Below are 26,708 nucleotides of genomic sequence, written 5' to 3' on the forward strand. Positions count from 1 at the left end.
CATTGTTTGCAAATGTAAAAAGCACCCCCAGATCATCACCATTTTCCTGTAGGATAATACTCCATGCCACACAGCCAGGTCAATCAAGGTGTGGATGGAGAACCACCAGATCAAGACCCTGTCATGGCCAGCCCAATCTCCAGACCTGAACCCCATTGAAAACCTCTGGAATGTGATCAATAGGAAGATGGATGGTCACAAGCCATCAAACAAAGCCGAGCTGCTTGAATTTTTGCGCCAGGAGTGGCAAAGTCACCCAACATCACTGTGAAAGACTGGTGGAGGGCATGCCAAGACATATGAAAGCTGTGTTTGAAAATCAGGGTTATTCCACCAAATATTGATTTCTGAACTCTTCCTAAGTTAAAACCTTAGTGTTGTGTTGTCTAAAAATGAATATGAATTTATTTTCTTTGCATTATTCGAGGTCTGACAAGTTGCCCAACATGAGCTCATGGGCTCTCGTGAGGTGTTTGATTAGATTTTCAATCACATTTGCATTGATGTCAGAGTGATTAGAGGGACAATAGAGTGCTGAGTACCAGGCAGTTAGCAAGTTTGGTATGCTACTAATGACCATCAGCAGCATCAGAGCTTGGAGAAGCCTAGTTACCGTGACTAAAGTGTCACATATAATTTGACTCTTGACCGCCGGTGTGGCGATAATATGCTCACCCCAACAGCCCTAGATGTGGTCTCATTTGTGATTGGATGATAGCCATTTTTTGTGTGTGTGAGATCTGGTGTTTGACTGGCTCTTTTCCCTCTGTTTCGGGTTTTATACCATCTCAGAAGGGCTGTTGTTTTGGTGACGGACCTTATGTTTACTTGGTCTATGAGACCTTCACACTTGAAGATTGTCTAACCAGGCCTGAAATGGAATGCCCTTCGTCTGATGTGCTTTAAAGCAAGCAAATGATCAGTGAATGTATTTCTACTATCTGGTTGGTCTACAGACTCATTACTGCTGCAGCATTTGCTCACGCACACACATACACACGAAGGAGGATATTGTTTAGATACTCTATAGCTCACAGATAGGGTTTAGCAAACCTTGTTCCACAGTGTGCCTTCAAAATAGGTCATCCTGTTCTCGGGCTGTTCGTGAGTTCCCTTTTCCCCTGCCCTGATTTCACAACATAAACAAAGACTGACGTTTTTTCCCTCTACGAAACAGAAAAACCCTTGCTCATCAGCATAACCAAGTGAGGTTAAGTAAATAAGTCTTATTTATTTTATGCGGAGGGAGTCGTTCGGTCTTTGTTATGACATGTCACACAGGTTTTTGTTTGTTGCATTTCTTCCTGCAACTGCAAACCCCCACTAGTACTCAAACTGTCAATGTTTTATGCGGAGGGAGTCGTTTGGTCTTTGTTATGACATGTCACACAGGTTTTTGTTTGTCGCATTTCTTCCTGCAACTGCAAACCCCTACTAGTCCTCAAACTGTCAATGTTTGTAATTAGGATTAGGAGAAAGATTTCGTTTTGGGGAATGACTGGGGGTTTGGGGCGAGGGGAGGGGGTGTGCGTGGCGGGAAAGTGGGATATAAACATACAGGTAACTGACAAAATAATGGAAACACTTGAGGGAAACAAAGTATATTTTTTTATTGAATATTACTAACATAAACACATTTTGGCCAAGGGATCCGTGGACTAAGTTGATAGCCAGGGGTCCGCCAAAAATTACTGAATTGTGCTTGTGATTGGTTTATTCAAATAACTAATTTGACAAGTCATGTCAATCAAATCAAAAGAATGCATCTCATTCACGCAAGGTCAATGTTATCTCGCTCGTTTGAATTTCTCCGGGCCTAGCTAGCAATCATGGACAGATTAAAAAGTATATAATAATAACTTCCCCGAGCACTAGTAGTACAACAGGTGAGGATAGGGAAATGGGAGATCTGGTCAGTTGCACAACTGAATGCATTCAACCGAAATGCCTGCAGTCGTTATCTAATGAGGTGATGAAGCCAGCTAAACTAAGGCGGTCCGGTCCAGCAAAGAGCGATCCGTTCCAACAGCAGCCGAAATGAGCGAGGTGATTCTGGTGTAGTACATGGGGATGTATGAAACTTACTCCTCAGCTGGAAGTTTCCCGCTTGCGTCGCCTCATTAGCTAGCATTGAGGTGGCACGATCAGCTAAGACGCTTGAGGGTGGTCACGTGTGTTTGTGAAGCAGAGATCCCAAGTTTGCGCCAGGTATGGACCGAATCAGGAGGAAGCGGTATTCGCTAAGCAAGCAGCGTGACATTCTTTACACTGGGAACAGACGCAGCTAACAAGATGAAGACTGTGCCACTCTCCAACGACACTGTGAAAAGGAGAATATCTCCTCAGATATCCGATCACAACTTGTGGAAAGATTGCAAGCATGTAAATCATTTTCGATTCAGATGGAGTCTACTAATGTTGCAAATGCTGCACAGCTGTTAGTTTTGGTTCGCTACCCATGGGAAGGACAGATTTTGGAGGAATTCTTATTTTGGAAAAAGGTGCCGGGTCAAACAACAGGTGAGGAAATATTCAAAATGTTGGATAAATTCATGACTGAAGAAGGATTAAGCTGGGAAAAACATGTGGCTGTATGTACAAATGGTGCGGTGGCAATGACCAGTCGCAAGAGTCGGGTAGTCGCAAGAATAAAGGCTGTCAACCCCAAGATAGTGGGCGTCCACTGCATGTTACACCGGCAAGCACTTGTATCCAAAGCCATGGAACAAGACTTCTGTGCTTAATAAGGTTGTGACGGGAGTTAATTTGTGAAATCAAGGCCACTGTAGTCACGTCTGTTTGCATATCTTTGCAAAGAAATGGATGTGGAACATGACACTCGTTTCACTCCGAGGTGCGGTGGCTCTCCCGCAGAAAAGTGTTACAGCAGGTGTTTGACCTACGCACACAGATGTGGTCCCGTGTGGCTCAGTTGGTGGAGCATGGTGTTTGCATGGTGTTTGCAACGCCAGGGTTGTGGGTCCGATTCCCACGGGGGACCAGTACGGAGAAAAAAATGTATGAAATGTATGCATTCACTACTGTAAGTCGCTCTGGATTAGAGCGTCTGCTAAATGACTAAAATGTAAATGTAATGTGCAAGTTTCTGAAAGAGGACAAACCTGCATTTTTTTCCAATTTAGAATGGATTGCTAAACATGCCTACCTCACTGATTTTAACAGACTTAACTTATCCATGCGAGGGGGTTATGCCTCTCTTCTGGAGGTGCGAGACAAGATCAATGTTTTCAGGACGAAAATTTAAATTTGTCTAACAAGGCTACAGAACGGGATTACTGACATATTTTTTGACACAAACATTCCATCAGTGAACATAGTGAGACAATCATCTCGCTTCATGGAGTGAGTATATAAATTCATACTTCACAGATAAACACAAATGATTGGGACTGGGTCCGTGATCCATTTACCCTCGCCGTGACATCTAAGAGCGGCCTATGTGGAATGGCTGAAGAGGAGTTGGAGTTATCCTGTAATAGGACACTGAAGATCAAACTCCAGCAAATGTCTCGTGGATTTCTAGCCTACTGTGAAAAAAAGAGTATCCTGAACTTACCACTGAGGCCATGAAGATTTTGCGGCCCTTTCCTGCATTTTTCTCTACATTGACAGCAATGAAGAAAGTACAGGGCTTGGTTGCAGGTGGAAAATGAAATGCAAATTTGTCTGCCATCCATCCCACCAAGAATAAACATGCCCTCAACTAGAGGCAGCCACACCCATCACATTTACGTAGGACACTAACAGTTACTGATGAATAAGATGCCAATACTGATATGCGGTTTGTAGGTATGTGCATCTTTCCCTTTCAAGATGATTCGTTGCGCATCTAGATACATGTGCTCGGACACAATACAGGAACGCTACGTTTTGGTTTGAAATGATTCGGGGTGATTAGAGAATGAATCGATGAGATTCGGTTCGATACACTTACAGTTGTTGCATAAACACATTCATTTTCCATTCTAAATTAAAATTTGCTGCTGATGGAGCTCATGAGCTGGGCCTCTTTGGGATGGATTTGTCTGAGCTGACTTTTGTGTTTGTGTGTGTAAATGATGTATGTACACTACATGACCAAATGTGTGTAGACACCTGCTTGTCGAACATCTCATTCCAAAATCATGGGCATTAATATAGACTTGGTCCCCCCTTTGCTGCTATAACAGCCTCCACTCTTCTGGGAATGCTTTTCACTAGATGTTGGAACATTGCTGGGGGGACTTGCTTCCATTCAGCCATAAGAACATTAGTCAGGCCCGGCACGGATGCTGGGCGATTACGTCTGGTTCGCAGTCAGCGTTCCAATTCATCCCAAAGGTGTTCAATGGGGTTGAGAACGGCACTCTGTGCAGGCCAGTCAAGTTCTTCCACACCATTTCAGTATGTGGGTCGCTTTGTGTATGAGGGCATTGTCATGCTGAAACAGGAAAGGGCCTTCCCCAAAGTTGGAAGCACAGAATTGTAGCATTAAGATTTACCCTCACTGGAACTAAGGGGCCTAGCCCGAACCATGAAAAATAGCCCCAGACCATTATTTCTCCTCCACCAAACTTTACAGTTGGCAAAATGCATTGGGGCAGGTAGCATTCTTCTGGCTTCCGCCAAACCTAAATTTGTCCGTCTGTTGTTGCTTGACCACGAGATACTTGCGTCCAGTCTGCATGGTTAATGCAGCACATACAACAATGTTGACAATGATGTTTCCGCTTTTCTTCTTAAAATAAATCCACAAGCGTTCTATATTTACACTATGTCACGTCCTGGGCAGTATAAGGATTAATTGTTATTGTAGTTTGGTCAGGACGTGGCAGAGGGTATTTTGGTTTATGTGGTTCGGGGTGGTGTTTTTTCTAAAAGGGCATTTGATTTATGTATTCTGGGGTTTTTGGGCACTGTTCCTTGTTTATGTAATTCTATGTTTAGTCTAGGTAATCTGTTTCTATGTTGAGTTAATTGGGGTGGACTTCCAATTGAAGGCAGCTGTGTGGTGTTGCCTTTGATTGGAAGTCCTATATTAGTTGGGTGCGTTTGTCTGTGTATTTGTGGGAGATTGTTTCTTGTTTAGTGTGAGTGAGCCTAACAGGACTGTCAGTATATCGTGAGTGCGTTTTGTTATTTTGTATATTCATTTTGAGTTTATTAAATGTTCAAAATGAACTATCTCAACTCTGCTGCATATTGGTCCTCATTTTCCGACGATGATTTCGCTATATCGTCAGACGACGAAGAAATCCCTGACACACTATTAGTTTGTTTTTCTTAAATCTGCAAACTAGTTTTTCGCTAAATTGTGTTAGCTGCTATTGCTAATCGCTAGTTAGCTGGCTAGCTAACAAAAAAATGTACTAAGTCAGAGCAAATGTAGCTAGCAATACAGCCTGATACCAGTGAAGGTGTAGGTCTAAATCAGCATGTTTGTGCAACAGTATCTTGCAAATCAAAGAGGAATAGGCAAAGCATGAATATGTTGGATACACGAAGAAACATTTAATGTAGCTAAAGATGATAGGGTCCGCTAGGAAACACTGACCAACACTTTGGTTCCTACCCCTGTCATAATAACTCCTCCCTGGCATTTTCATTCGTTATCATGTCAAACAACACTATTCAAAGTGCCCACTATTATTTATATTCTGACTATTGAATTATAATTATTATTTTATTCCAACAGTTCACCAAAGTTCCCTGTAAATCATCATAGTACGATGCCATGATGCCTCTATTCTCAAATGTCTTTACTACATGTTATGGTACTCAGCAGGGGACCCTACTTAACTCACTACCAGCACTATGTTCTCTTTAGCATGCAGAAAGATTAATCTTTGCTACATAACTTCTCCTCTAGGGCTTTCACTTAGTGACGCAACAGAAAAAAAACAAAGAAGGTGTGAGTACAGAAATGTTGAAAGTACTGTAAATGTGCCATGAGCATTACTGTAGGCGGTCCAGAGATGTTTAATGATGGTGGTGATGGCATCACGATCCTCCACTTTCAGGGAGGTTACAGTGTTATTGAGTTCATCTCAAGACTATCACATGGTTATTGTAGGTCCAGCATGGTTGAATGCAAAGATATGTTGTAGCTCCAAAATTGGTTCCAGGTAAGGTAGCCTATTGGTTGTAGCTAGTAGTGTATTCACCATATCTCTAGCATGGGTTCCAGCTATAATAACAGTTGTAACTCAAGCATTAGCTGTATTAGCATTAGCTGTATTAGCATTAGCTGACTGCTAAACAAGGCTGCTAAATAGTTACCCGGACTACCTAAATAGTATTGTTATCGAGCAGTTTGTAGAGATTTTTGGGTTTGGGTTACCGAGATTAGCTGTACGCTAGCTCTGGTAAAGCTTGTTGATACAGCATCGCAGACAGTGGAGTTTGCTGAATAATTAATTTTACTTTTGGGCTCAGGTATTCTACTGCAGTTTTGGCACCACTCTTGGTTCCTTCTGCTAGTTAGGGAAGCAGAGCGAGAGGGAGGAGAGGGTCGGGGGCTGCAGCCTTGCCCAGTCCCAGCACAGCTTTCACCTGACACTGATAAATACCTGAGGAATGGGACACACTCGAGAGCGCCACTACGGCGTCATTAACCTTGTAAAACCGAACCCCGAGCCCATGATTAACGGCGGCCCATTATGTGCTATTAAACACCATCACGGGAGCGTCCCGTTGCCCATACCAAAACACACAACTAAAGCTGCCAAAGACGTAGGGGCATACTTCGTGTAGCTAACTTTTCTAAGTGTGGCTATATAACAACTCCCATAGGAGGAAAGCTGTTACATAAAGCCACAGGCCTCTAGTTCTTGCTGGAGGGCCAATATGCTTATGATATGATTGTATGGTAGTATATGGACCAAAATGCTCTATACTCCTGCTCTGTGTCACGTTTGCATTGTCTCTTACATGTTTCTCCTCCCCGTTTATTTCAAAGGCTGTTATTGTTTATTAAAATAGAATAGAACGCCACGGAGTCCCCATAGAGTCTGGGCGATAAGCAAAATACCCCAACACAGGAAAAAAAAACATGTTTTTTTTTTTTACATATGAAAAGAAGGGTAAAGAAGAAAGAGGCGGAGAGAATGAAGCGGGGAATGAAACAGAAAGCGAGAAAAGAGAAGGTGGCATGCAGGATGGGAGTCGAGAGAAAAGGAAGGCAGAGAGAGCGAGAGACGGGGGGGAGAGAGCGGGAAGGAGCGAGAGAGAGGGGAGAAAGATGAAGAGTGCTATTCCCTGATGTGACTCTCGGTAAGGCTATTCGCAGCTACTGCTCGGAGGATTAGTGCATTTACACTTCGGCTTAAAAATAGTCCCCGTGATAATTTATTGAGCTGGAGCGCGCCGTCCCGCATTGTGCTCCTAGAGTTCTTGCACTGACAATGCACTGTTCCAGGCATGAGACCTTTTGCTCACTCCCTACAGAACCTCAATGTCATTTACAGTGGCAAGAAAAAGTATGTGGACCCTTGGAATTACCTGGACTTCTGCATAGATTGGACATAACATTTGATCTGATCTTCATCTAAGTCACAACAATAGACATACAGTCTGCTTAAACGAATAACACAAACAATTATACGTTTTCATGTCTTTATTGAACACCGTGTAAACATTCACAGTGCAGGGTGGGAAAAGTATGTGAACCTTTGGATTTAATAATTGGTTGACAGCAATAACCTCAACCAAATGTTTTTTCCAGGAGGAATTTTGGACCATTCCTCTTTACAAAACTGTTTCAGTTCAGCAATATTCTTGGGATGTCTGGTGTGAACCGCTCTCTTGAGGTCATGCCACAGCCTCTCAATCGGGTTGAGGTCTCTGACTGGGCCACTCCAGAAGGTGTATTTTCTTCTGTTGAAGCCATTCTGTTGTTCATTTACTTGTGTGTTTTGGGTCGTTGTCTTGTTGCACCACCCAACTTCTATTGACAGACAGATAGCCTTACATACTCCTGCAAAATATGTCATGATAAACTTGAGAATTCATTTTTCCGTTGATAGCAAGCTGTCCAGGCCCTGAGGCAGCAAAGCAGCTCCAAACCATGATGCTCCCTTCACCATACTTTATAGTTGGGATGAGGTTTTATGTTAGTGTGCTGTGCCTTTTTTTTTCTCCACACATAGTGTTGCGTGTTCCTTCCTTCCAAACAACTCAACTTTAGTTTAATCTGTCCACAGAATATTTTGGAACATCCAGATGCTATTTTGCGAACTTCAGATATGCAGCAATGTTTTTTTATGTCTTACTGTGGACTGATGAACATCAAGGCTTTTAGATATACTTTTGTAACCCTTTCCAGTTAAATTCAAGTCAACAATCCTTAATCTTAGGTCTTCTGAGATCTCTTTTTTTCGAGGCATGGTTCACATCAGGCAATGCCATGAAAAGTTATTAATAAACAAATTAGGCATATTTGGGCAGTCTTGATACATAATTTTGAACAGAAATACAATGGTTAATTTGATCAGTCTAAAACTTTGCACATACACTGCTGCATTCTAGTGGCCAAAATCTAAATTGCAGCATGGCTGGAATAATACATTATGGCCTATCTCTTGCATTTCAAAGATGATGGTACAAAAAAATACCAAAAAACGGTTGTTTTCTTTCTTTGTATTATCTTTTAGCAGATCTATTGTGTTATAGTCCTACATTCCTTTCACATTTCCACACACGTCAAAGTGTTTCCTTTCAAATGGTACCAAGAATATGCATATCCTTGCTTCAGGGCCTGAGTTACAGGCAGTTAGATTTGGGTATGTCATTTTAGGCAAAAATTGAAAAAAAAGGGGTGGATCCTTAAGAGGTTTTTAAGCAGACTGTGTTTGTCTGTTGTTGTGATTTAGACCAATTTATGCAGAAATCCAGATAATTCCAAAGGTTTTTTTCTTCTTGCCATTGTACTTCAGTTCAATCCAAGGAATGACAGAACAATGCAACGTGGTTAAATCAATCATGTCGTCGTGTGCTACATCAATTAGGTTTACCATGCACTGTAGCTTCAAATGCTACATTCATTGTCTTTTAAATCCAGGATATAGCTTTCACATTAAAAACCAGTGCTTTCTTTCCATTCACTGTCCTTGAGAAATGTCCATCAGACCGCCACGTATTCTTGGAGCATAGTCTTGAAAAGACCCCTTGAATCCTTTAGCTTCCTCACCCAAACAAGGGCTCCTCGATGTCAACACAGAAGTCATTGGCAATTCAATTCAAAGTCAATATGATATGAGAGTCCTTCAAAACTCTACAGTATAAGACATGATCTTATATCGTCCAATTTTAGAAAGGGGAAAGTGTATCAATAGCTAAGGTTAAGGGGATCATCAGTCAGTCAGTCAGTCTTTCACAGCTGAAGCGAATTTCATTTTCTATAGAAATATGATGACTCGACAGAATGGACAGAAGTGATGGAGATCATTGAGGAAGACAAGGAAGTGAGTCCAGGAAGGAATCACAATGTTTGGGCCTCAGCAATTTTATCTCCAAAACAACCTTGAGCTGCGCGGTGTTTGTGTGAATAATGATGACCTCACACACTGCGGGGTTGAAAACTCCTCATATCCGTGTGTTACTGTGGTAACGGGACCTTATTTCTCTCCTATTCTGCCAACTCAATGGCAGAATGTACTCAATGTTGTCTCTCGCTCGAGTGCAAAATTGGTTTCAACAAGGTCAAATGTCGCGGGAGAGAGAGAAAGAGTGAGGAAGGCAGCTGTGCAAGACAAGGCGGTAGTCTTGGCTCATGGGTTGTGTGAGGTATTGTGGAATGTTATTTTCTCTTTACACAGGTAATAACCTTTGTTTATATAGTTAGCTAGAATAAAAAAAAATTAAAAAAAAAAAAAAATATATATATATATATATATATAGCCATATCGCTTAGCGACAGCAGTAGTTTATTTACTTTAAATCTAACCAGGATAATGCATTCATTATCCACCATGATTTCACTATCATTTATAATATCATTAACTACTTTCTTTAAATTGGATATCTGTAGAAGTGGCAAAATCCAGTGGAATGCTTGCGCCGCCAGGCAAATCCTCAAAATATAGATTTTTCTATACATTTACTCTATATGAAACAAGTGACTTAACCCTCCCAAGTCTGGGCGGTAATTTGAGTGGTCAGGGAAGAACAGCCAGTCCTCCCACGCAATCATATCAACAATCAACAAAAATCTCATTTGGAGGCCTTCAGTCCTGAAAAACCTTCTGAAGCGCTTTTATTCCGCATGAGTGGAGCAGCGTTTCACGTTTAAACTAATTCTGCTGTCTCGTAAATAAATAAGAAATCACTTCAAACAATTAGTTCTGCCGGTGTGTGTGTGTGTGTGTGTGTGTGTGTGTGTGTGTGTGTGTGTGTGTGTGTGTGTGTGTGTGTGTGTGTGTGTGTGTGTGTGTGTGTGTGTGTGTGTGTGTGTGTGAGTGTGTGTGTGTGTGAGTTGGATTGACTCATTTCAGGTTGATTACTTATAGTTATTTATTATTGTTTGTGTTAGGGATATGGGAAGACAGAAGAGAAAAGGGAGAAGTGGGCAAGCCTGGACTTCATTACCAGATTCCTGGGCAACATTTTGTCTCTAATGTTCCCTAAATGAAAACAATGCTTTCCTTACTGAAAGTAGAGACATAGTGCGGAAAACATGTGTGGTAGGTCATCATACTCACTAGGGCCAGGAGTTACTCCGGACCATGTGACCTGACCAGGAAAAAGTCTTGGACCTAATAAACAACCAGATGCCAGTTTATGATGAGTGACTTGACACAGTGAACAAACCACACTCTTGGTTAGCAACATAGCTAATGATTCGCTTACAAACTGCTGCAAGCAGTCTGCTGCAATCACATCGGTGGTATATCATTTGGCACATACAGACATAGTAAGCTATTACGGCTGTCTATGACATGCTAATTACAGTGTTAAAGAAAGGTCCCAATGATGGAAGGTTAAAATAATAAGTAATCCTTCTAACCCCCCCCCCTAAAAGATTTAGATGCACTATTGTAAAGTGGTTGTTCCACTGGATATCATAAGGTGAATGCACCATTTTGTAAGTCGCTCTGGATAAGAGCGTCTGCTAAATGACTTAAATGTAATGTAAATGTAAAATGCAACATTACGAGGCTGCGCAGCTCTGTCACAACACACAGGTGAAATATGGAAACAGCTGTGGGAGCCAAACGCATGACCGCCGAAGACTTATGCGAGTTCGATTCACAGTGGGGGGCACCTCACCTTAACGAGATGGCACCTCACCTTAACTGCCTTAAAACTGTGACCAGTTTGATGTACACCACCCTGTTCACGAAAATGGTTAGCTCCTACAGACAGTGAGTCACGTGGCAGTGGCTTGCTATATAAAGCAGGCAGACAGGCATCGAGGCATTCAGTTACTGTTGAATGTTAAAATTGGAAAAACAAGTGACCTAAGCGACTTTGAGCGTGGTATGATAGTCAGTGCCAGACGCGCAGACTTTTCACGCAAACAAAAAACATCCACTCAGTGGTCAGCCCTGTGTGCAAAAACAGCTCATTGATGAGAAGTTGGAGAATGGCAAGAATCGTGTACGCTAACAGGCCGGCCATAAACTGGCAAATAACAGCACAGTACAACAGTGGTGCCCAGAACGGCATCCCGGTTCCTGTTGCATTAAGATGATGACAGAGTCAGGATTTGGCCTGAGCAGCATGAGTCCATGGCCCCATCCTGTCTGGTGTCAACAGTACAGGATGTTGGCAGTGGTGTGGGGAATGTTTTCCTGGCACAAGTTAGGTCCCTTGATACCAACTGAGAAACATTTCCATACCTGAAGAATTCAGGCCGTTCTGGTACTAGATGGGTGTACCTAATGAACTGGCCTCTCAAAGTATATCGACCTGTGGTAAAACGGGATATTATGTAAGTGTCAGCTATGTGTAGGTCCCGGTGGATATCGGCGGGGGCATCTGTCGGCTAACGTGGGATAAATATTCATATGTGGCGGGGAGGGGAGAGACCCCGGGGGAGTAAGTGTCACCTATCAAGGCCGTCATTGGCCATCCACCACTGCAGCATGTCCCAGCGTGCTCTCAAGTCAATGTGGCCTCTCTGCTGTAGAACTCTATGGAGCTGTTCAGTGATGTGTGGTGCTACACTGTTACAGGACAGTAGCTCTGGTATAAAATATGATATACCTGTGGGTACATAATGTTGTTGGGTCAAGCCAAGCGACACTAAGGACACAGAGGGAGGCTGATGTCAGTATGGTATCTGCAAGCAAGTGGTATAGACAGTCACATAACACGCACAGCTGGTAAATGAGACTACTGGAGGGGCAAATGGAACATGTTGACTGATACTACTACAGTACTAGTAAAAGATACTGCTATAAGTACTAAGGGATTAGATTTATATACAGTAGCACTCCAACTACACAAATACATGTGGACAGTATGGGATGGAACTCATCTCATCCACTGTTGGTCTATTGGATATGACAGGGAATCACTCGACAAATATCAACAATCATATCGGTTGTTGCTCGAACAGCATATCAGTGAGTAAAACAGTTTGAGTACTTCAACTGTATAAGCCTCAGCAGTGGAATCAGGAATGGTCTGATGGAGAAGTGAAAGAGAAAAAGGGAACAGTTTGTGCTCAAATGATGACTAATCAGCGTGGTGCTGTTCGTTCTCACGCGTTCCAGTCCAATGTGTCACCTGTTCTCACCGCCCACACGCCTCTGACTAATCACAGCCTGAGACATCTGTCCTGCTCCTCCCCCTACACCCCCGGCCAATCAGGGCCCAGTATGAATGAGCAAAGCCTTTGTTTGGCTAAGGAGGGAGAGGAAAGGCTGCACCCATCTACCCACCCGAGCAGCACACACGCGCACACGCACACACACCTACCTTTGCTCCTCCTGCTAGGTGATGTTCAAATGTAAAAATTAGGCCGCATCAGCTATGGATGAGAGCATGAGATATGGATAGAAATAAAGGACTGGTAAGAGTGTGTGGACTGGTAAGTGTGTGTGTGGGGAGAGAGAGAGAGAGAGAGAGAGAGAAGACAGATGGACTACAGCAAGAGAGTAAAAGTGAGGGAGGGGAACAAACAGAGGTGGGTGAAAGAGCGGGAGAGAGAGAAGGCCGTAGGAGAGAGGGAGTAAAAGTGAGCGAGAGATGAAAAAACTAGAGTGAGGGAAGAGGGTATGAGAACAGAGGACACAAGCGTGATCTGTGATCCTTGTGATATGCAATTACACATCTTTCTCTTTATATCGCCTTCTTTACCCCCCCCCCGACTGTATGTTGAGAGCCTTGAATGAAGGCAGTGTAGCAGGGAGACAATTGTAAATCAATTTTCTACCTAAGCACCTATGATAATCACTCCTTCTACAGGAAATTGCTTCCCACACAATTCTATTAGGGGCAGAAAACAAAAGAGAGAATTACTGTAAGTCGCAGAATTTTTATTGTGCACAAAATGTTTAATCTAATTCAAAACCTCAAAACAAAGAAATAAACAAACCGACTCTTTATTTTGGAGAGTTCCCCCGATGAAACAGAGGTTTACCTACAAGTGCAGAATAAAGATGCAGTACCTAGCATCTAGCCTCTATGTAAATACAGAGCATTGTAAAATGGGTTGACAATTAATGTGTATTTAATGATTATGCATTTATAGCTGCAAGTGTGATCCTTAAGCCTATGCTTATTTCATGTACCCATATATTAGGAGAATGTATAGAACCGTAGGCTTTGTAGACATCTTAAGGAAGTCCCCCGAAAGACAACAACACCGTTGCCTTTCTTGCACAAACACTTGCACTTGTCTCTTGTTACTAGCGCTGACATTTCTGATAGCTGCTTTATTTAGGATATTTTTGCTTACTTTGACTGGTATGTGTGGTTGTCTCACCTAGCTGCCTTAAAATTGTGCACTTACTGTAAGTCGCTCTGGATAAAAGCGTCTGCCAAATTACTAATGTCATTTTTTATTTTATTTTAATTTCACCAGTTGAGAACAAGTTCTCATTTACAACTGCGACCTGGCCAAGATAAAGCAAAGCAGTGCGACACAAACAACAACACAGAGTTACACATGGAATGAACAAACATACAGTCAATAACACAATATAAAAATCTATATACAGTGTGTGCAAATGAGGTAAGATAAGGGAGGTAAGGCAATAAATAGGCCATAGTGGCGAAATAATTACAATTTAGCAATTAAACACTGGAGTGATAGATGTGCAGAAGACGAATGTGCAAGTAGAGATACTGGGGTGCAAAGGAGCAAAAAAAGTAAATAACAGTATGGGGATGAGGTAGTTGGATGGGCTGTTTACAGATGGGCTATGTATAGGTGCAGTGATCTGTGAGCTGTTCTGACAGCTGGTGCTTAAAGTTAGTGAGGGAGATATGAGTCTCCAGCTTCAGTGATTTTTGCAATTCGTCCCAGTCATTGGCAGCAGAGAACTGGAAGGAAAGGAGGCCAAAGTAGGAGTTGGCTTTGGGGGTGACCAGTGAAATATACCTGCTGGAGCGCGTGCTACGGGTGGGTGCTGCCTTGGTGACCAGTGAGCTGAGATAAGGTGGGGCTTAACCTAGCAAAGACTTATAGATGACCTGGAGCCAGTGGGTTTGGCGACGAATATGAAGCGAGGGCCAGCCAACGAGAGCATACAGGTCGCAGTGGTGGGTAGTATATGGGGCTTTGGTGACAAAACGGATGGCACTGTGATAGACTGCATCCAATTTGTGTTGGAGGCTATTTTGTAAATGACATCGCCGAAGTCAAGGATCGGTAGGATAGTTAGTTTTACAAGGGTATGTTTGGCAGCATGAGTGAAGGATGCTTTGTTGCGAAATAGGAAGCCGATTCTAGATTTAATTTTGGATTGGAGATGCTTAATGTGAGTCTGGAAGGAGAGTTTCCAATCTAACCAGACACCTTGGTATTTGTAGTCGTCCACATATTCTAGGTCAGAACCGTCCAAGGTAGTGATGCTGGACGGGTGGGCAGGTGCGGGCAGTGATCGGTTGAAAAGCATGCATTTAGTTTTACTTGCATTTAAGAGCAGTTGGAGGCCACAGAAGGAGAGTTGTATGGCATTGAAGCTTGTCTGGAGGTTAGGTAACAGTGTCCAAAGAAGGGCCAGAAGTACACAGAATGGTGTCGTCCACGTAGAGGTGGATCAGAGAATCACCAGCAACAAGAGCGACATCATTGATGTATACAAAAAAAAGAGTCGGCCCGAGAATTGAACCCTGTGGCACCCCCATAAAGACTGCCAGAGGTTCAGACAACAGGCCCTCCGATTTGACACACTGAACTCTGTCTGAGAAGTAGTTGGTGAACCAGGCGAGGCAGTCATTTGAGAAACCATGGCTGTTGAGTATGCCGATAAGAATGTGGTGATTGACAGAGTCGATGAATACAGCTGCACAGTATTGTCTCTTATCGATGGCAGTTATGATATCGTTTAGGACCTTGAGCATGGCTGAGGTGCACCCATGACCAGCTCGAAAACCAGATTGCATAACGGAGAAGGTACGATGGGATTCGAAATGGTCGGTGATCTGTTTGTTAACTTGGCTTTCGAAGACCTTAGAAAGGCAGGGTAGGATAGATATAGGTCTGTAACAGTTTGGGTCTAGAGTGTCTCCCCCTTTGAAGAGGGGGATGACCGCGGCAGCTTTACAATCTTTGGGGATCTCACACGATACGAAAGAGAGGTTGAACAGGCTAGTAATAGGGGTTGCAGCAATTGCGGCGGATCATTTTAGAAAGAGAGGGTCCAGATTGTGTAGTCCGGCTGATTTGTAGGGGTCCAGATTTTGCAGCTCTTTCAGAACATCGGCTATCTGGATTTGGGTGAAGTAGAAATGGGGAGGTTTGGACAAGTTGCTGAGGGGGGTGCAGGGCTGTTGACCGGGGTAGCCAGGTGGAAAGTATGGCCAGCTGTAGAAAAATGCTTATTGAAATTCTCAATTATCATGGATTTATCGGTGGTGACAGTGTTTCCTAGCCTCAGTGCAGTGGGCAGCTGGGAGGAGGTGCTCTTATTCTCCATGGACTTTACAGTGTCCCAGAACCTTTTGGAGTTTGTGCTACAGGATGAAAATTTCTGTTTGAAAAAGCTAGCCTTTGCTTTTCTAACTGCCTGTGTATATTGGTTCCTAACTTCCCTGAAAAGTTGCATATCGCGGGGGCTATTCGATGCTAATGCAGTACGCCACAGGATGTGTTTTGTGCTGGTCAAGGGCAGTCAGGTCTGGAGTGAACCAAGGGCTATATCTGTTCCCGGTTCAATTGTTTTTGAATGGGGCATGCTTATTTAAGATGGTGAGGAAAGCACTTTTAAAGAATAACCAGGCATCCTCTACTGATGGAATGAGGTCAATATCCTTCCACGATACCCAGGCCAGGTCGATTAGAAAGGCCTGCTCGCTGAAGTGTTTTAGGGAGCGTTTGACAGTGATGAGGGGTGGTCATTTGACCGCAGACCCATTATGGACATAGGGAATGAGGCAGTGATCGCTGAGATCCTGGTTGAAGACATTACATTTTTACATTTTAGTCATTTAGCAGACGCTCTTATCCAGAGTGACTTACAGTAGTGAATGCATACATTTCATACATTTAATTTCATGCATTTTTTTTTTTTTTTACTGGCCCCCCGTGGGAATCGAACCCACAACCCTGGCGTTGCAAACACCATGCTCTACCAACTGAGCCACAGGGAACCGAAGACAGCAGAGGTGTATTTGGAGGGCAGGTTGGTTAGGATGATATCTATGAGGGTGCCCGTGTTTACGGATTTGGGGTTGTACCTGGTAGGTTCATTGATAATTTGTGTGAGATTGAGGGCATCTAGCTTAGATTGTAGGACGGCCGGGGTGTTAAGCATGTCCCAGTTTAGGTCACCTAACAGTACGAGGTCTGACGATAGATGGGGGGGCAATCAATTCACATATGGTGTCCAGGGCACAGCTGGGGGCAGAAGGTGGTCTATAGCAAGCGGCAACGGTGAGAGACTTGTTTCTGGAAAGGTGAATTTTTAAAAGTAGAAGCTCAAATTGTTTGGGCACAGACCTGGATAGTATGACAGAACTCTGCAGGCTATCGCTGCAGTAGATTGCAACTCCGCCCCCTTTGACAGTTCTATCTTGTCGGAAAATGTTATAGTTAGGGATGGAAATTTCAGGGTTTTTGGTGGCCTTCCTAAGCCAGGATTCAGACACGGCTCGGATATCCGGGTTGGCCGAGTGTGCTAAAGTAGTGTATAAAACAAACTTAGGGAATAAGGTTTCTAATGTTAACATGCATGAAACCAAGGCTTTTACAGTTACAGAAGTCAACAAATGAGAGCGCCTGGGGAATGGGAGTGGAGCTAGGCACTGCAGGGAATGGATTAACCTCTACATCACCAGAGGAACAGAGGAGGAGTAGGATAAGGGTACGGATAAAGGCTATAAGAACTGGTCGTCTAGTGTGTTTGGAAAAGAGAGTAAAAGGAGCAGGTTTCTGGGCACGGAAGAATAGATTCAAGGCATAATGTACAGACAAGAGTCTGACAAGAGTATGAGACAAGAGTATGAGATAAGAGTATGACAAGATTATGTGAATACAGTGGAGGTAAACCTTGGCATTGAGTGACGATGAGAGAGGTATTGTCTCTAGAGACACCATTTAAACCAGGTGAGATCACCGAATGTGTGGGAGGTGGAACAAAAGGGTTAGCTAAGGCATATTGAGCAGGGCTGGAGGTTCTACAGTGAAATAAGACAATAATCACTAACCAAAACAGCAATTGACAAGGCATATTGACATTAGGGAGAGGCATGCGTAACCGAGTGATCATGGGGTCTAGAGGGTAGCTAGGCAGCCTGGAGACACGGCGATTCAGACAGCTAGCGGGCCAGGGCTAGCAGAAGGGCCTTAGGGGGACGTCGCGACGGAAGAGTCAGTTGTTGCCCCCTTGGGTGGTTACGTCGGCAGACCAGTCATGATGTATCGGCAGGGCTCCGTGTAGTAGAAGGGTCCAGGCCAATTGGCAAAATAGGTATTGTAGCCCAAGAAAATTGGCTTTTGGGCCTCTTCAGCTAACAGTCCGATATGCTCTAGACAGCTAGCGGGCCGCGGCTAGCAGATGGGCATTCAGGGGACGTAGTGACGGAGGAGCCTGTTGAAAACCCCCTCGGGCGTATTACGTCGGCAGACCAGTCGTGAAGGATTGGCGAGGCTCTGTATCGGCAGTAAAAGGGGTCCAGGTCAATTGGCAAAATAGGTATTGTAGCCAAGGAGTGGCTGATGGACCTCTTCAGCTAGCCGTGAGATGGGCCTAGCATAGGCTAGCTCCAGGCTAATTGGTGCTTGCTTCGGGACAGAGACGTTAGCCAGGAGTAGCCAGGAGTAGCCAGGAGTAGCCACTCGGATAGCAGCTAGCTAGCTGCGATGATCCAGGTGAAAAGGTTCAGAGCTTGCGGTAGGAATCCGGAGATGTGGACTGGGTTGAATCGTGCTGTGCAGACTGGCATGAGTTGTCCGGCCTAAAGGTTAGCTGGTGACCGCTAGCTGACTACTAGTTAGTAGCTAGTTAGCTGGCTAGCTTCTGTTGGGGGTTCCGGTTCTAAAGTATAAAAATAGCAGATCCATACCACATTGGGTGAGGTGGGTTGCAGGAGTTGAGGTTTAAAAAATATTTCAAAAATATATACGAAATATGTTAAAATGGTTAATTGAGCGAGAAAGAGAAATGCTTGAAGTACAACAGCACTTTCTTTGACAGTACCTTCAGTAGAGTAGATCATGTCCTGAAATCTGGCATTTAGTGAAAAATTCAAAAGTGTTAATTATTTATTTAAGTGTTAATTACTATGAATTTTTCCCCAAGAGTGCCTTGGTGCTAATTTGAAAATGCACCTAGATTTCTCAGGAAGAACAATTAGTCATTAACTCAATATGAATCAGATTTTAAAGCTCCTGGGTGGAACTGACTGTACAGCATACCAACTAGGACTGGAAGACTAAAGCCATGCCCATCTCACATTGGCTCATCATCACCCTTCCTGACCAATTAGCAAGTCCATGTTTAACATTCAGTCTTGCACTAATGTCACTGACACCTAAAACCTATGCGGAAGAATATGGCTTGATAAGAATGAGAATATGACTTGGTAAGAGTGTCTATACTTAGGCGCTTTAACATATACAGTTGAAGTTGGAAGTTACATACACTTAGGTTGGAGTCATTAAAACTCGTTTTTGAACCACTCCACAGTTTTGGCAAGTCGGTTAGGACATCTACTTTGTGCATGACACAAGTAATTTTTCCAACAATTGTTTGCAGACAGATTATTTCACTATATCACAATTCCAGTGGGTCAGAAGTTTACATACACTAAGTTGACTGTGCCTTTAAATAGCTTGGAAAATTTCTGAAAATGATGTCATGGCTTTAGAAGCTTCTGATAGTCTAATTGACATAATTTGAGTCAATTGGAGGTGTACCTGTGAATGTATTTCAAGGCCTACCTTCAAACTCAGTGCCTCTTTGCTTGACATCATGGGAAAATCAAAAGAAATCAGCCAAGAGCTCAGAAAAAAATTGTAGACCTCCACAAGTCTGGTTCATCCTTGGGAGCAATTTCCAAATGCCTGAAGGTACCACGTTCATCTGTACAAACAATAGTACACAAGTATAAACACCTGGTGACCACGCAGCCGTCATACCGCTCAGGAAGGAGACGCGTTCTGTCTCCTAGAGATGAACGTACTTTGGTGAGAAAAGTGCAAATCAATCCCAGAACAACAGCAAAGGACCATATGAAGATGCTGGAGGAAACAGGTACAAAAATATCTATATCCACAGTAAAACCAGTCCTATATCAACATAACCTGAAAGGCCGCTCAGCAAGCAAGAAGCCACTGCTCCAAAACCGCCATAAAAAAGCCAGACTACGGTTTGCAACTGCACATGGGGACAAAGATCGTACTTTTTGGAGAAATGCCCTCTGGTCTGATGAAACAAAAATAGAACTGTTTGGCCATAATTACCATCATTATGTTTAGAGGAAAAAGGGGGAGGCTTGCAAGAATACCATCCCAACGGTGAAGCACAGGGGTGGCAGCATCATGTTGTGGGGATGCTTTGCTGCAGGAGGATATGTGGATATATTGAAGCAACATCTCAAGACATTAGTCAGGAAGTTAAAGCTTGGTCGCAAATGGGTCTTCCAAATGGACAATGGCCCCAAGCATACTTCCAAAGTTGTGGCAAAATGGCTTAAGGACAACAAGGTCAAGGTATTGGAGTGGCCATCACAAAACCCTGACCTCAATCCCATAGAAAATTTGTGGGCAGAACTGAAAAAGCATGTGCGAGCAAGGAGGCCTACAAACCTGACTCTGTCGTCAGGAGAAATGGGCCAAAATTCACCCAACTTATTGTGGGAAGCTTGTGGAAAGCTACCCGAAACATTTGACCCATAGTTCAATCATTTAAAGGCAATGCTACCAAATACTAATTGAGTGTATGTAAACTTCTGACCCACTGAGAATGTGATGAAAAAAATAAAAGCTGAAATAAATGATTCTCTACTATTATTCGGACATTTCACATTCGTAAAATAAAGTGGTGATCCTAACTGACCTAAGACAGGGAATTTTTACTAGGATTAAATGTCAGGAATTGTGAAAAACTGAGTTGAAATGTATTTGGCTAAGGTGCATGTAAACTTCTGACTTCAACTATATCTGGCCAAGTGCATCCAGGTATGTGTCCTCACAAGAGCATGAGTATGTCAAACCAAGCACGCTAACTAACATTATTTGTTTCACTACATCTTTCAATGAATCATCACTCATTTGAAAAAAGGCACTCTAAATACCTTACATTCAAGTTCTATTGTTTTGTCCTTGTCGCCTCTATTATTTTGTGTATCCTGTTTAGTACTTTTCATTTCTCGCCTAATGTTTTTTTTTAGCTCTTCTATTAAAGCTTTTCTTTTAAATGGTTGCTCTCATTGTAAAGAGCTTTGTGATTAACATCTGTAAATGAAAAGCGCTCTGCAAATGCATTGCATTATTAAAATGTACTCCGTCTACCCTGATCGCAGGGGAACGAAGATAGACTGGACGAAAAACGAAGATAAACCCCGCCAGCGTAAAACAACAGGATTTCACTCTTCATTAAGACTTGAAGGAAAAAATACGTTTGCTGTCATGGATCAGTGGAGAGCAGGCGGGTAGTGCACCAACTGGTTCCGGAAATCACCCAAAATAACACGTCGGTGTGTGTGTGTGTATGAATGAGAGTAGGACGGAACCCTAATGAGAATGACGGTGTATACCGCTCTCTCTCTCCCTCTATCTGCTTCCTAACTCCAGCCCTCAGTCTACTGATTGATGGGTAAATGCAGGCGCTAATTTGTAGGAAGTGGGGGAGGTAGGGCGGGTGACAATGGCAACAAAGCAAGAGGAGGGTAGAAAGGAGAGACAAGAGAGGAAGAGAGGATACACATGAAGATCCTTTGTCTGGGTTGTCTTTATCAGCGATGGCTGCCGGTTGACGGCAATGTGACGGCGGCACAATTCCTGGTTCTGACAGATACTCCCCCCCGTTTTCTTTCTCTCTCCATCTCCTTGTCTTGCTTTGTTTCGCTCTCCCGCTTTCCATCTCTCCCCTCTCTCCGCCACCTCACGCTCCCTCCCCTGCAAGACACACCACCAACCTGGCTGATGGGTAATTGCTGCCTGGCTCCTGGAGATCTTACTCAAGGTGTGGGTGTGATGGAGGCGTCGGCCTAGACAAGTCACTTAAGGAGAGTTTAAGACAGGAGAGGAGAGTCTTTTTTGGCCGCCCGAGGAGCGACTTGACTTCATACTCCTTCCCTTTTTTGCCCCAACCTGCAATTACACAACGAGCCACTTCAGGGCAATTTGGGAGCTGCCATGTTAAAACAGAGCAGTTTACATCATCATCGTAACGCCACCACACACACACACACTGCTCCGAGGAAGAGAGAGAGAGAAAGAGAGAGAGGGAGTGCGAGAGAGATGGGGAGAGAGGGAGAGCACGAAAATTAGGGCTGTATGTCATGTCAGTCAGAGAAATGCAGACAGGGTAAACAGAGGTTTTTATATGACCAGTTTGGCTTTTTGATGATGCCAAACTCTTGTTTACAGTTACATTGTATGGGCTAACTGTGGGTTTGGATTTACATGGCACGTCAGCAGTCGCCGGATGCAGAAAAGCACAAACTATGATCTTCCTACGTTATGCCTATACTTTGGAAACAACAGAACAACTCTAGTTTACTGTACATCACCTGTAAGCTATTACGGAGCATACACCCACACTCAATTATGTTTTTTACTTCACAGGCCACAGATGCCAGGATGTGGGTCGTAGTTCCAACAGTTCCAGCACAGATTGGCTGTTACTTTCCCTGTACACAGATCCTAACCCGTTCAACATTCAAACCCCTGAGACTGACTTGATTCCAGTCTGCGTTTTTTCTCCTTGTTTCGCTGTCAACAGATTTAGATTATGGTTCCCCTCTGGAGAGCGATACATGGTGCTGTGTGTGTGTGTGTGTGTGTGTGTGTGTGTGTGTGTGTGTGTGTAGGGTTGCCACATATGAGTCATTGGGCTCTCAGGGTAAAGTGCATTAATTTCTCCAGTGACAAGCCTCTCCCTCCAGACCCATGACATAGTATGTGGAATAAGTCAGTAAAAATGGCCAAGGTACCAGAGTGATTAGAATGACTGCAAACGTACACCGTCCTGCACACCTACACACAGAGTACATTGGGAAGTTGCCAAAAATCGGGGCGATGAAGAGCAAACGTCAAGTATAGTTTTGCAATTTATGCTGCCAGTGATATGCAATCAGGCGTAACGTAGGCTAGCAAGCTTAAATAACTATCCATTTGAACAGGGTAGACAGTTCCCTATAGATTATTCAAAGAGGCCCCTGGGAATCATAAAGCAGTTTTCTAACATACAAACTAGTTAACTGCAGTCACTCTGGATCCAGAGAAGTCTGTGTGTGTGTGTGTGTGTGCACGTGTTTCTTTGCCAATAACTACATCAGCACTGTGCTATAGCATGATATCAGATGATGGTAGGCTACTGGTTTCTTGTACGACTCTGTTCACTTTCATTGCAGTTCCACAGATAGAAACAAGTCCGGCCTCCCTGGAACATCTCTCTGTCTGAAATATAATCCTGCTGACATCTAGCTAGCAGTACTGCAGAGCAGAGCCCAGACAGAGTGGGCGTGTTCCTCCACCAGCCCAGGGATGCGCTATCAGTCGGTCAGACACTGTTGCTGTGTAGGAGAGAGACACTGATAGAGAGGAGAGAGACGATGGGAGGAGAGAGCGAGTGATTGAGAAGAAGAGGAGAGTGGAGACGACAGCAGGAGAGAGACTGATGGAGAAGAGGAGAAAGGGAACAGAGCTAATGAGACTGGAGGAGAGGTGCTAGAAGACGGATACAAGTCTGTGTCCTCGGCGTAACCTCCCTCTCTGGCCTAACACAACCTAGCAACAGCAACTCTCACTCCCTACCTGTGGCTCTTCTATAAAATGAAGACCGAGGCTTTCTGACTCACAATACCAACCACCAGTACTGTTTTCACACGTTAATGACAGTGTAGAATTGGTGGTACTTGAACTAGAACTTGCCCATCTATATTGCATTAAAGTACATGTTGCCAGGCTTGACCATTGATATAAGTCATGTTCCATTATAAATACATGGCATGGCACGTCAAACAGATCAAATATGTAAGAGTCCAAGACCTTATTTCTTCAAGGTCAAACACTCCCAACAGCCACCTGTATCAGCCACCATACACCACAAAAATGCTCTCTATTACACCTGCCAAATACCTTTCATGTATTCCTATCATTAATAGTTTGCATATAATATATTAAAGCAGAGGTGCTTAGCAGTCTGTAAACACCTGCTTCCCCCCCCCCAAAAAAAAATCATATTTCTCTGCAGGTCCTTCGTCAGCAGTTCTGTGGAGAGGAGAAGGCTATTCAATGGAGACCTGAGAAAATGGCATTTGTATTCTGCTAATCTCTCTCTACTGGAGGAGGCTAATGAAGGTTAACAGGACTTCTACACACACTGTGCTGGGCAGCAGCTCCACACTCCTTCTGCAGAGTTTCTCTCTCTGAGGCCTAGTCCACACCCCCTTACACACGCATGCATAAACGTATGCACGCACACTAGGGCTGCACGCACACTAAGGGCTGCACGAACACTAGGGCTGCATGACAGGGGACTAATAAATAAAAAAAATAAAAACGCCTTTTTTTTTACTAAATATTGTGATTGCGATTTGACTTGCGATATAGATCAAAACACTTGGGTGAAGTTTTGGAATTTTAGAAATAGAATGATATACAGTGCCTTTATTCCCCTTGCTTTATTCCAGCCTGAATTTAAAATGGATTAAATAGACATTTTTCCTCACCCATCTACACACAATACTCCATAATGACAAAGTGAAAACATGTTTAGACATTTTTGCATTTATTGAAAATGAAATACAGAAATATACCATTTGCATAAGCATTCTCACCGCAGCGTCAATACATGTCAGAGTCTTTCTGGGTAAGCCTAAGAGCTTTGCACACCTGGATTGTACAATATTTGCACATTATTCTTATTGCAAACAGGATGCATGCTTTGCAATATTTTTTTATTTTGTACAGGCTTCCTTCTCACTCTGTCATTTAGGTTAGTATTGTGGAGGAACTATAATGTTGTTGATCTATCCTCAGTTGTTTTCTCCCATCACAGCCATTAAATTCTATTTTAAAGTCACCATTGGCCTCACGGTGAAATCCCTGAGCGGTTTCCTTCCTCTCCGTCAACTGAGTTAGGAAGGACGCCTGTATCTTTGTAGTGACTGGGTGATACCCCATCCAAAGTGTAATTAATAACTTCACCATGTTTTTTTTCTCTCCTACCAATAGGTGCCCTTTGCAAGGAATTGGAAAACCTCCCTGGTCTTTGTGGTTGAATCTTGAAATTCACTGCAAATCCACTGCTCGACTGAGGGACCTTACAGATAATTGTATGTGTGGGGTACAGAGATGAGGTAGTCATTCAAAAATAATGTTATACATTATTATTGCACACAGAGGGCTGTATGTCATGTCATCGGTCAGAGAAAGTCCATGCAACTTAAGCACTTATTTAGGCTTGCCACAACAAAGGGGTTGAATACTTACTGACTTAAGACATTTCAGCTTTACATTTTTTATTTTGTAAAAATGTTGAAAAACATAATTCCACTTTGACATAATGGGGTATTGTGTGTAGGCCAGTGACAAAACATCTCAATTTAAACCATTTAAAATTCAGTCTAACGCAACAAGATTTGGAAAAAGTCAAGGGGTGTGAATACTTTCTGAAGGCACTGCAAAAGGAGTCTTCAGGGGGTAGTGTCTTTCCTTGGAGTCTATAGTGAATAGAATGCATTTACTCTGGAGTAAGAGGCTGAACTGAGAGGCCTCATTATCTGAGCTCTCCGCTCAGCAGGCTCCTGTCCTCTGTGGAGTCACTAGCCCCGAAAACTCCTCCGTCTCCCCCTCTTTCTCTCTCTCCCAGGCTGTAACACAACAAAATGAGGAAAAAGTCAAGGGGTGTGAATACTTTCTGAAGGCACTAAGAAGCAAAGTGGAAAGAAGCATCGTTCTTGTTTGGAACAATGTGTTGACTGCACGACCGAACAGAACAGCATGCAAACGTATAATAAATCTAACAGCGGGGAGGAGGAACTGCGCTGCTTGAGTGACTGAGCGAAGCTTTGTGTGCGTGAGAAAGCCTTAAGAGGAGAGCGGGAGAGACGACAAACAGAGTAAACTAGAAAAACCGATGTTACACGCGGCTGAGTGGCGTTTTAAAATATTGCAATATGGATATCTCTTGCGATGTGGATATTGCACATCACTATTGCGATTTCTATGTGAATTAGATGAATTGTGTATCCCTAATGCACACACACACAGACATCTGAGGTAGGGGGCGCAGGGGGTACGTCCCCATCTACCCCCTCAGAGCAAAACATATTCATCATTTAAGCCATGTCAGAAGGGTGTTAATAACGTGATGGTCCTTCACACACACAATTTTAATTGCGTTTTTGTAGGGCAAAGGGAGTACTGTGGATCAAAGGGCTCCCTAATGTAGGCCTTATACAAAATCAGTAACACCCTCACACCACGTCCCATGATAATTCCCCTCCGTATCCAGCTGCTCTCTTTGTGTGTGTGTGTGTGTGTGTGAGAGAGCGATGGAAGGACCTATCAATTAATTCAGTATACTGTTACTATACGCATATAATCTAAAATAAGTGCGTACACTGGATCTACTCCGATTAAATATGTAGTCTGTCTCTCTCGCATCGATTCCATTTAACTTAATTGTACTTAAACCAACCATTTTGAACAGCGTAAATATATCGCTCTCATAAACATTGTGAATAAATACTATGTCTACACCCATCTATAATTCATTCTGCCTGTATAATATGTCTATACCTAGATCGTATATTAGTTTTGCGTAGTGTGCTAAAGCATTTACAGATGTAGGATCTTATTTGATCACCATGTTGTAGGAATTTTCCTGCACAGCAGGAAATGCTAACTTCTAGTATATTCAAGG

General features: G+C 43.3%; 1 protein-coding gene across 3 annotated transcripts in view; it reads right to left on the reverse strand.

Annotated features, from left to right (window-relative positions):
* samd12 (sterile alpha motif domain containing 12) overlaps positions 1–26,708 on the reverse strand; it is a 125,363-nt gene that overhangs the window by 10,901 nt on the left and 87,754 nt on the right. Inside the window, exon 5 of one of the 3 annotated variants that reach the window (XM_014177608.2) lies at positions 25,072–25,653. The exons of 1 other annotated variant lie outside the window; for it this stretch is intronic. In XM_014177608.2, the coding sequence (XP_014033083.1) occupies positions 25,577–25,653 (77 nt within the window). In that variant the 3' untranslated portion in view covers positions 25,072–25,576. Of the gene's footprint in view, positions 1–25,071; positions 25,654–26,708 lie in introns of those variants that run through there. One more of the 3 variants, XM_014177606.2, reaches the window with a different exon arrangement.

The sequence above is a fragment of the Salmo salar genome, chromosome ssa27, assembly GCF_905237065.1.
Source record: "Salmo salar chromosome ssa27, Ssal_v3.1, whole genome shotgun sequence".
Classification (NCBI taxonomy): Eukaryota; Metazoa; Chordata; class Actinopteri; order Salmoniformes; family Salmonidae; genus Salmo; species Salmo salar.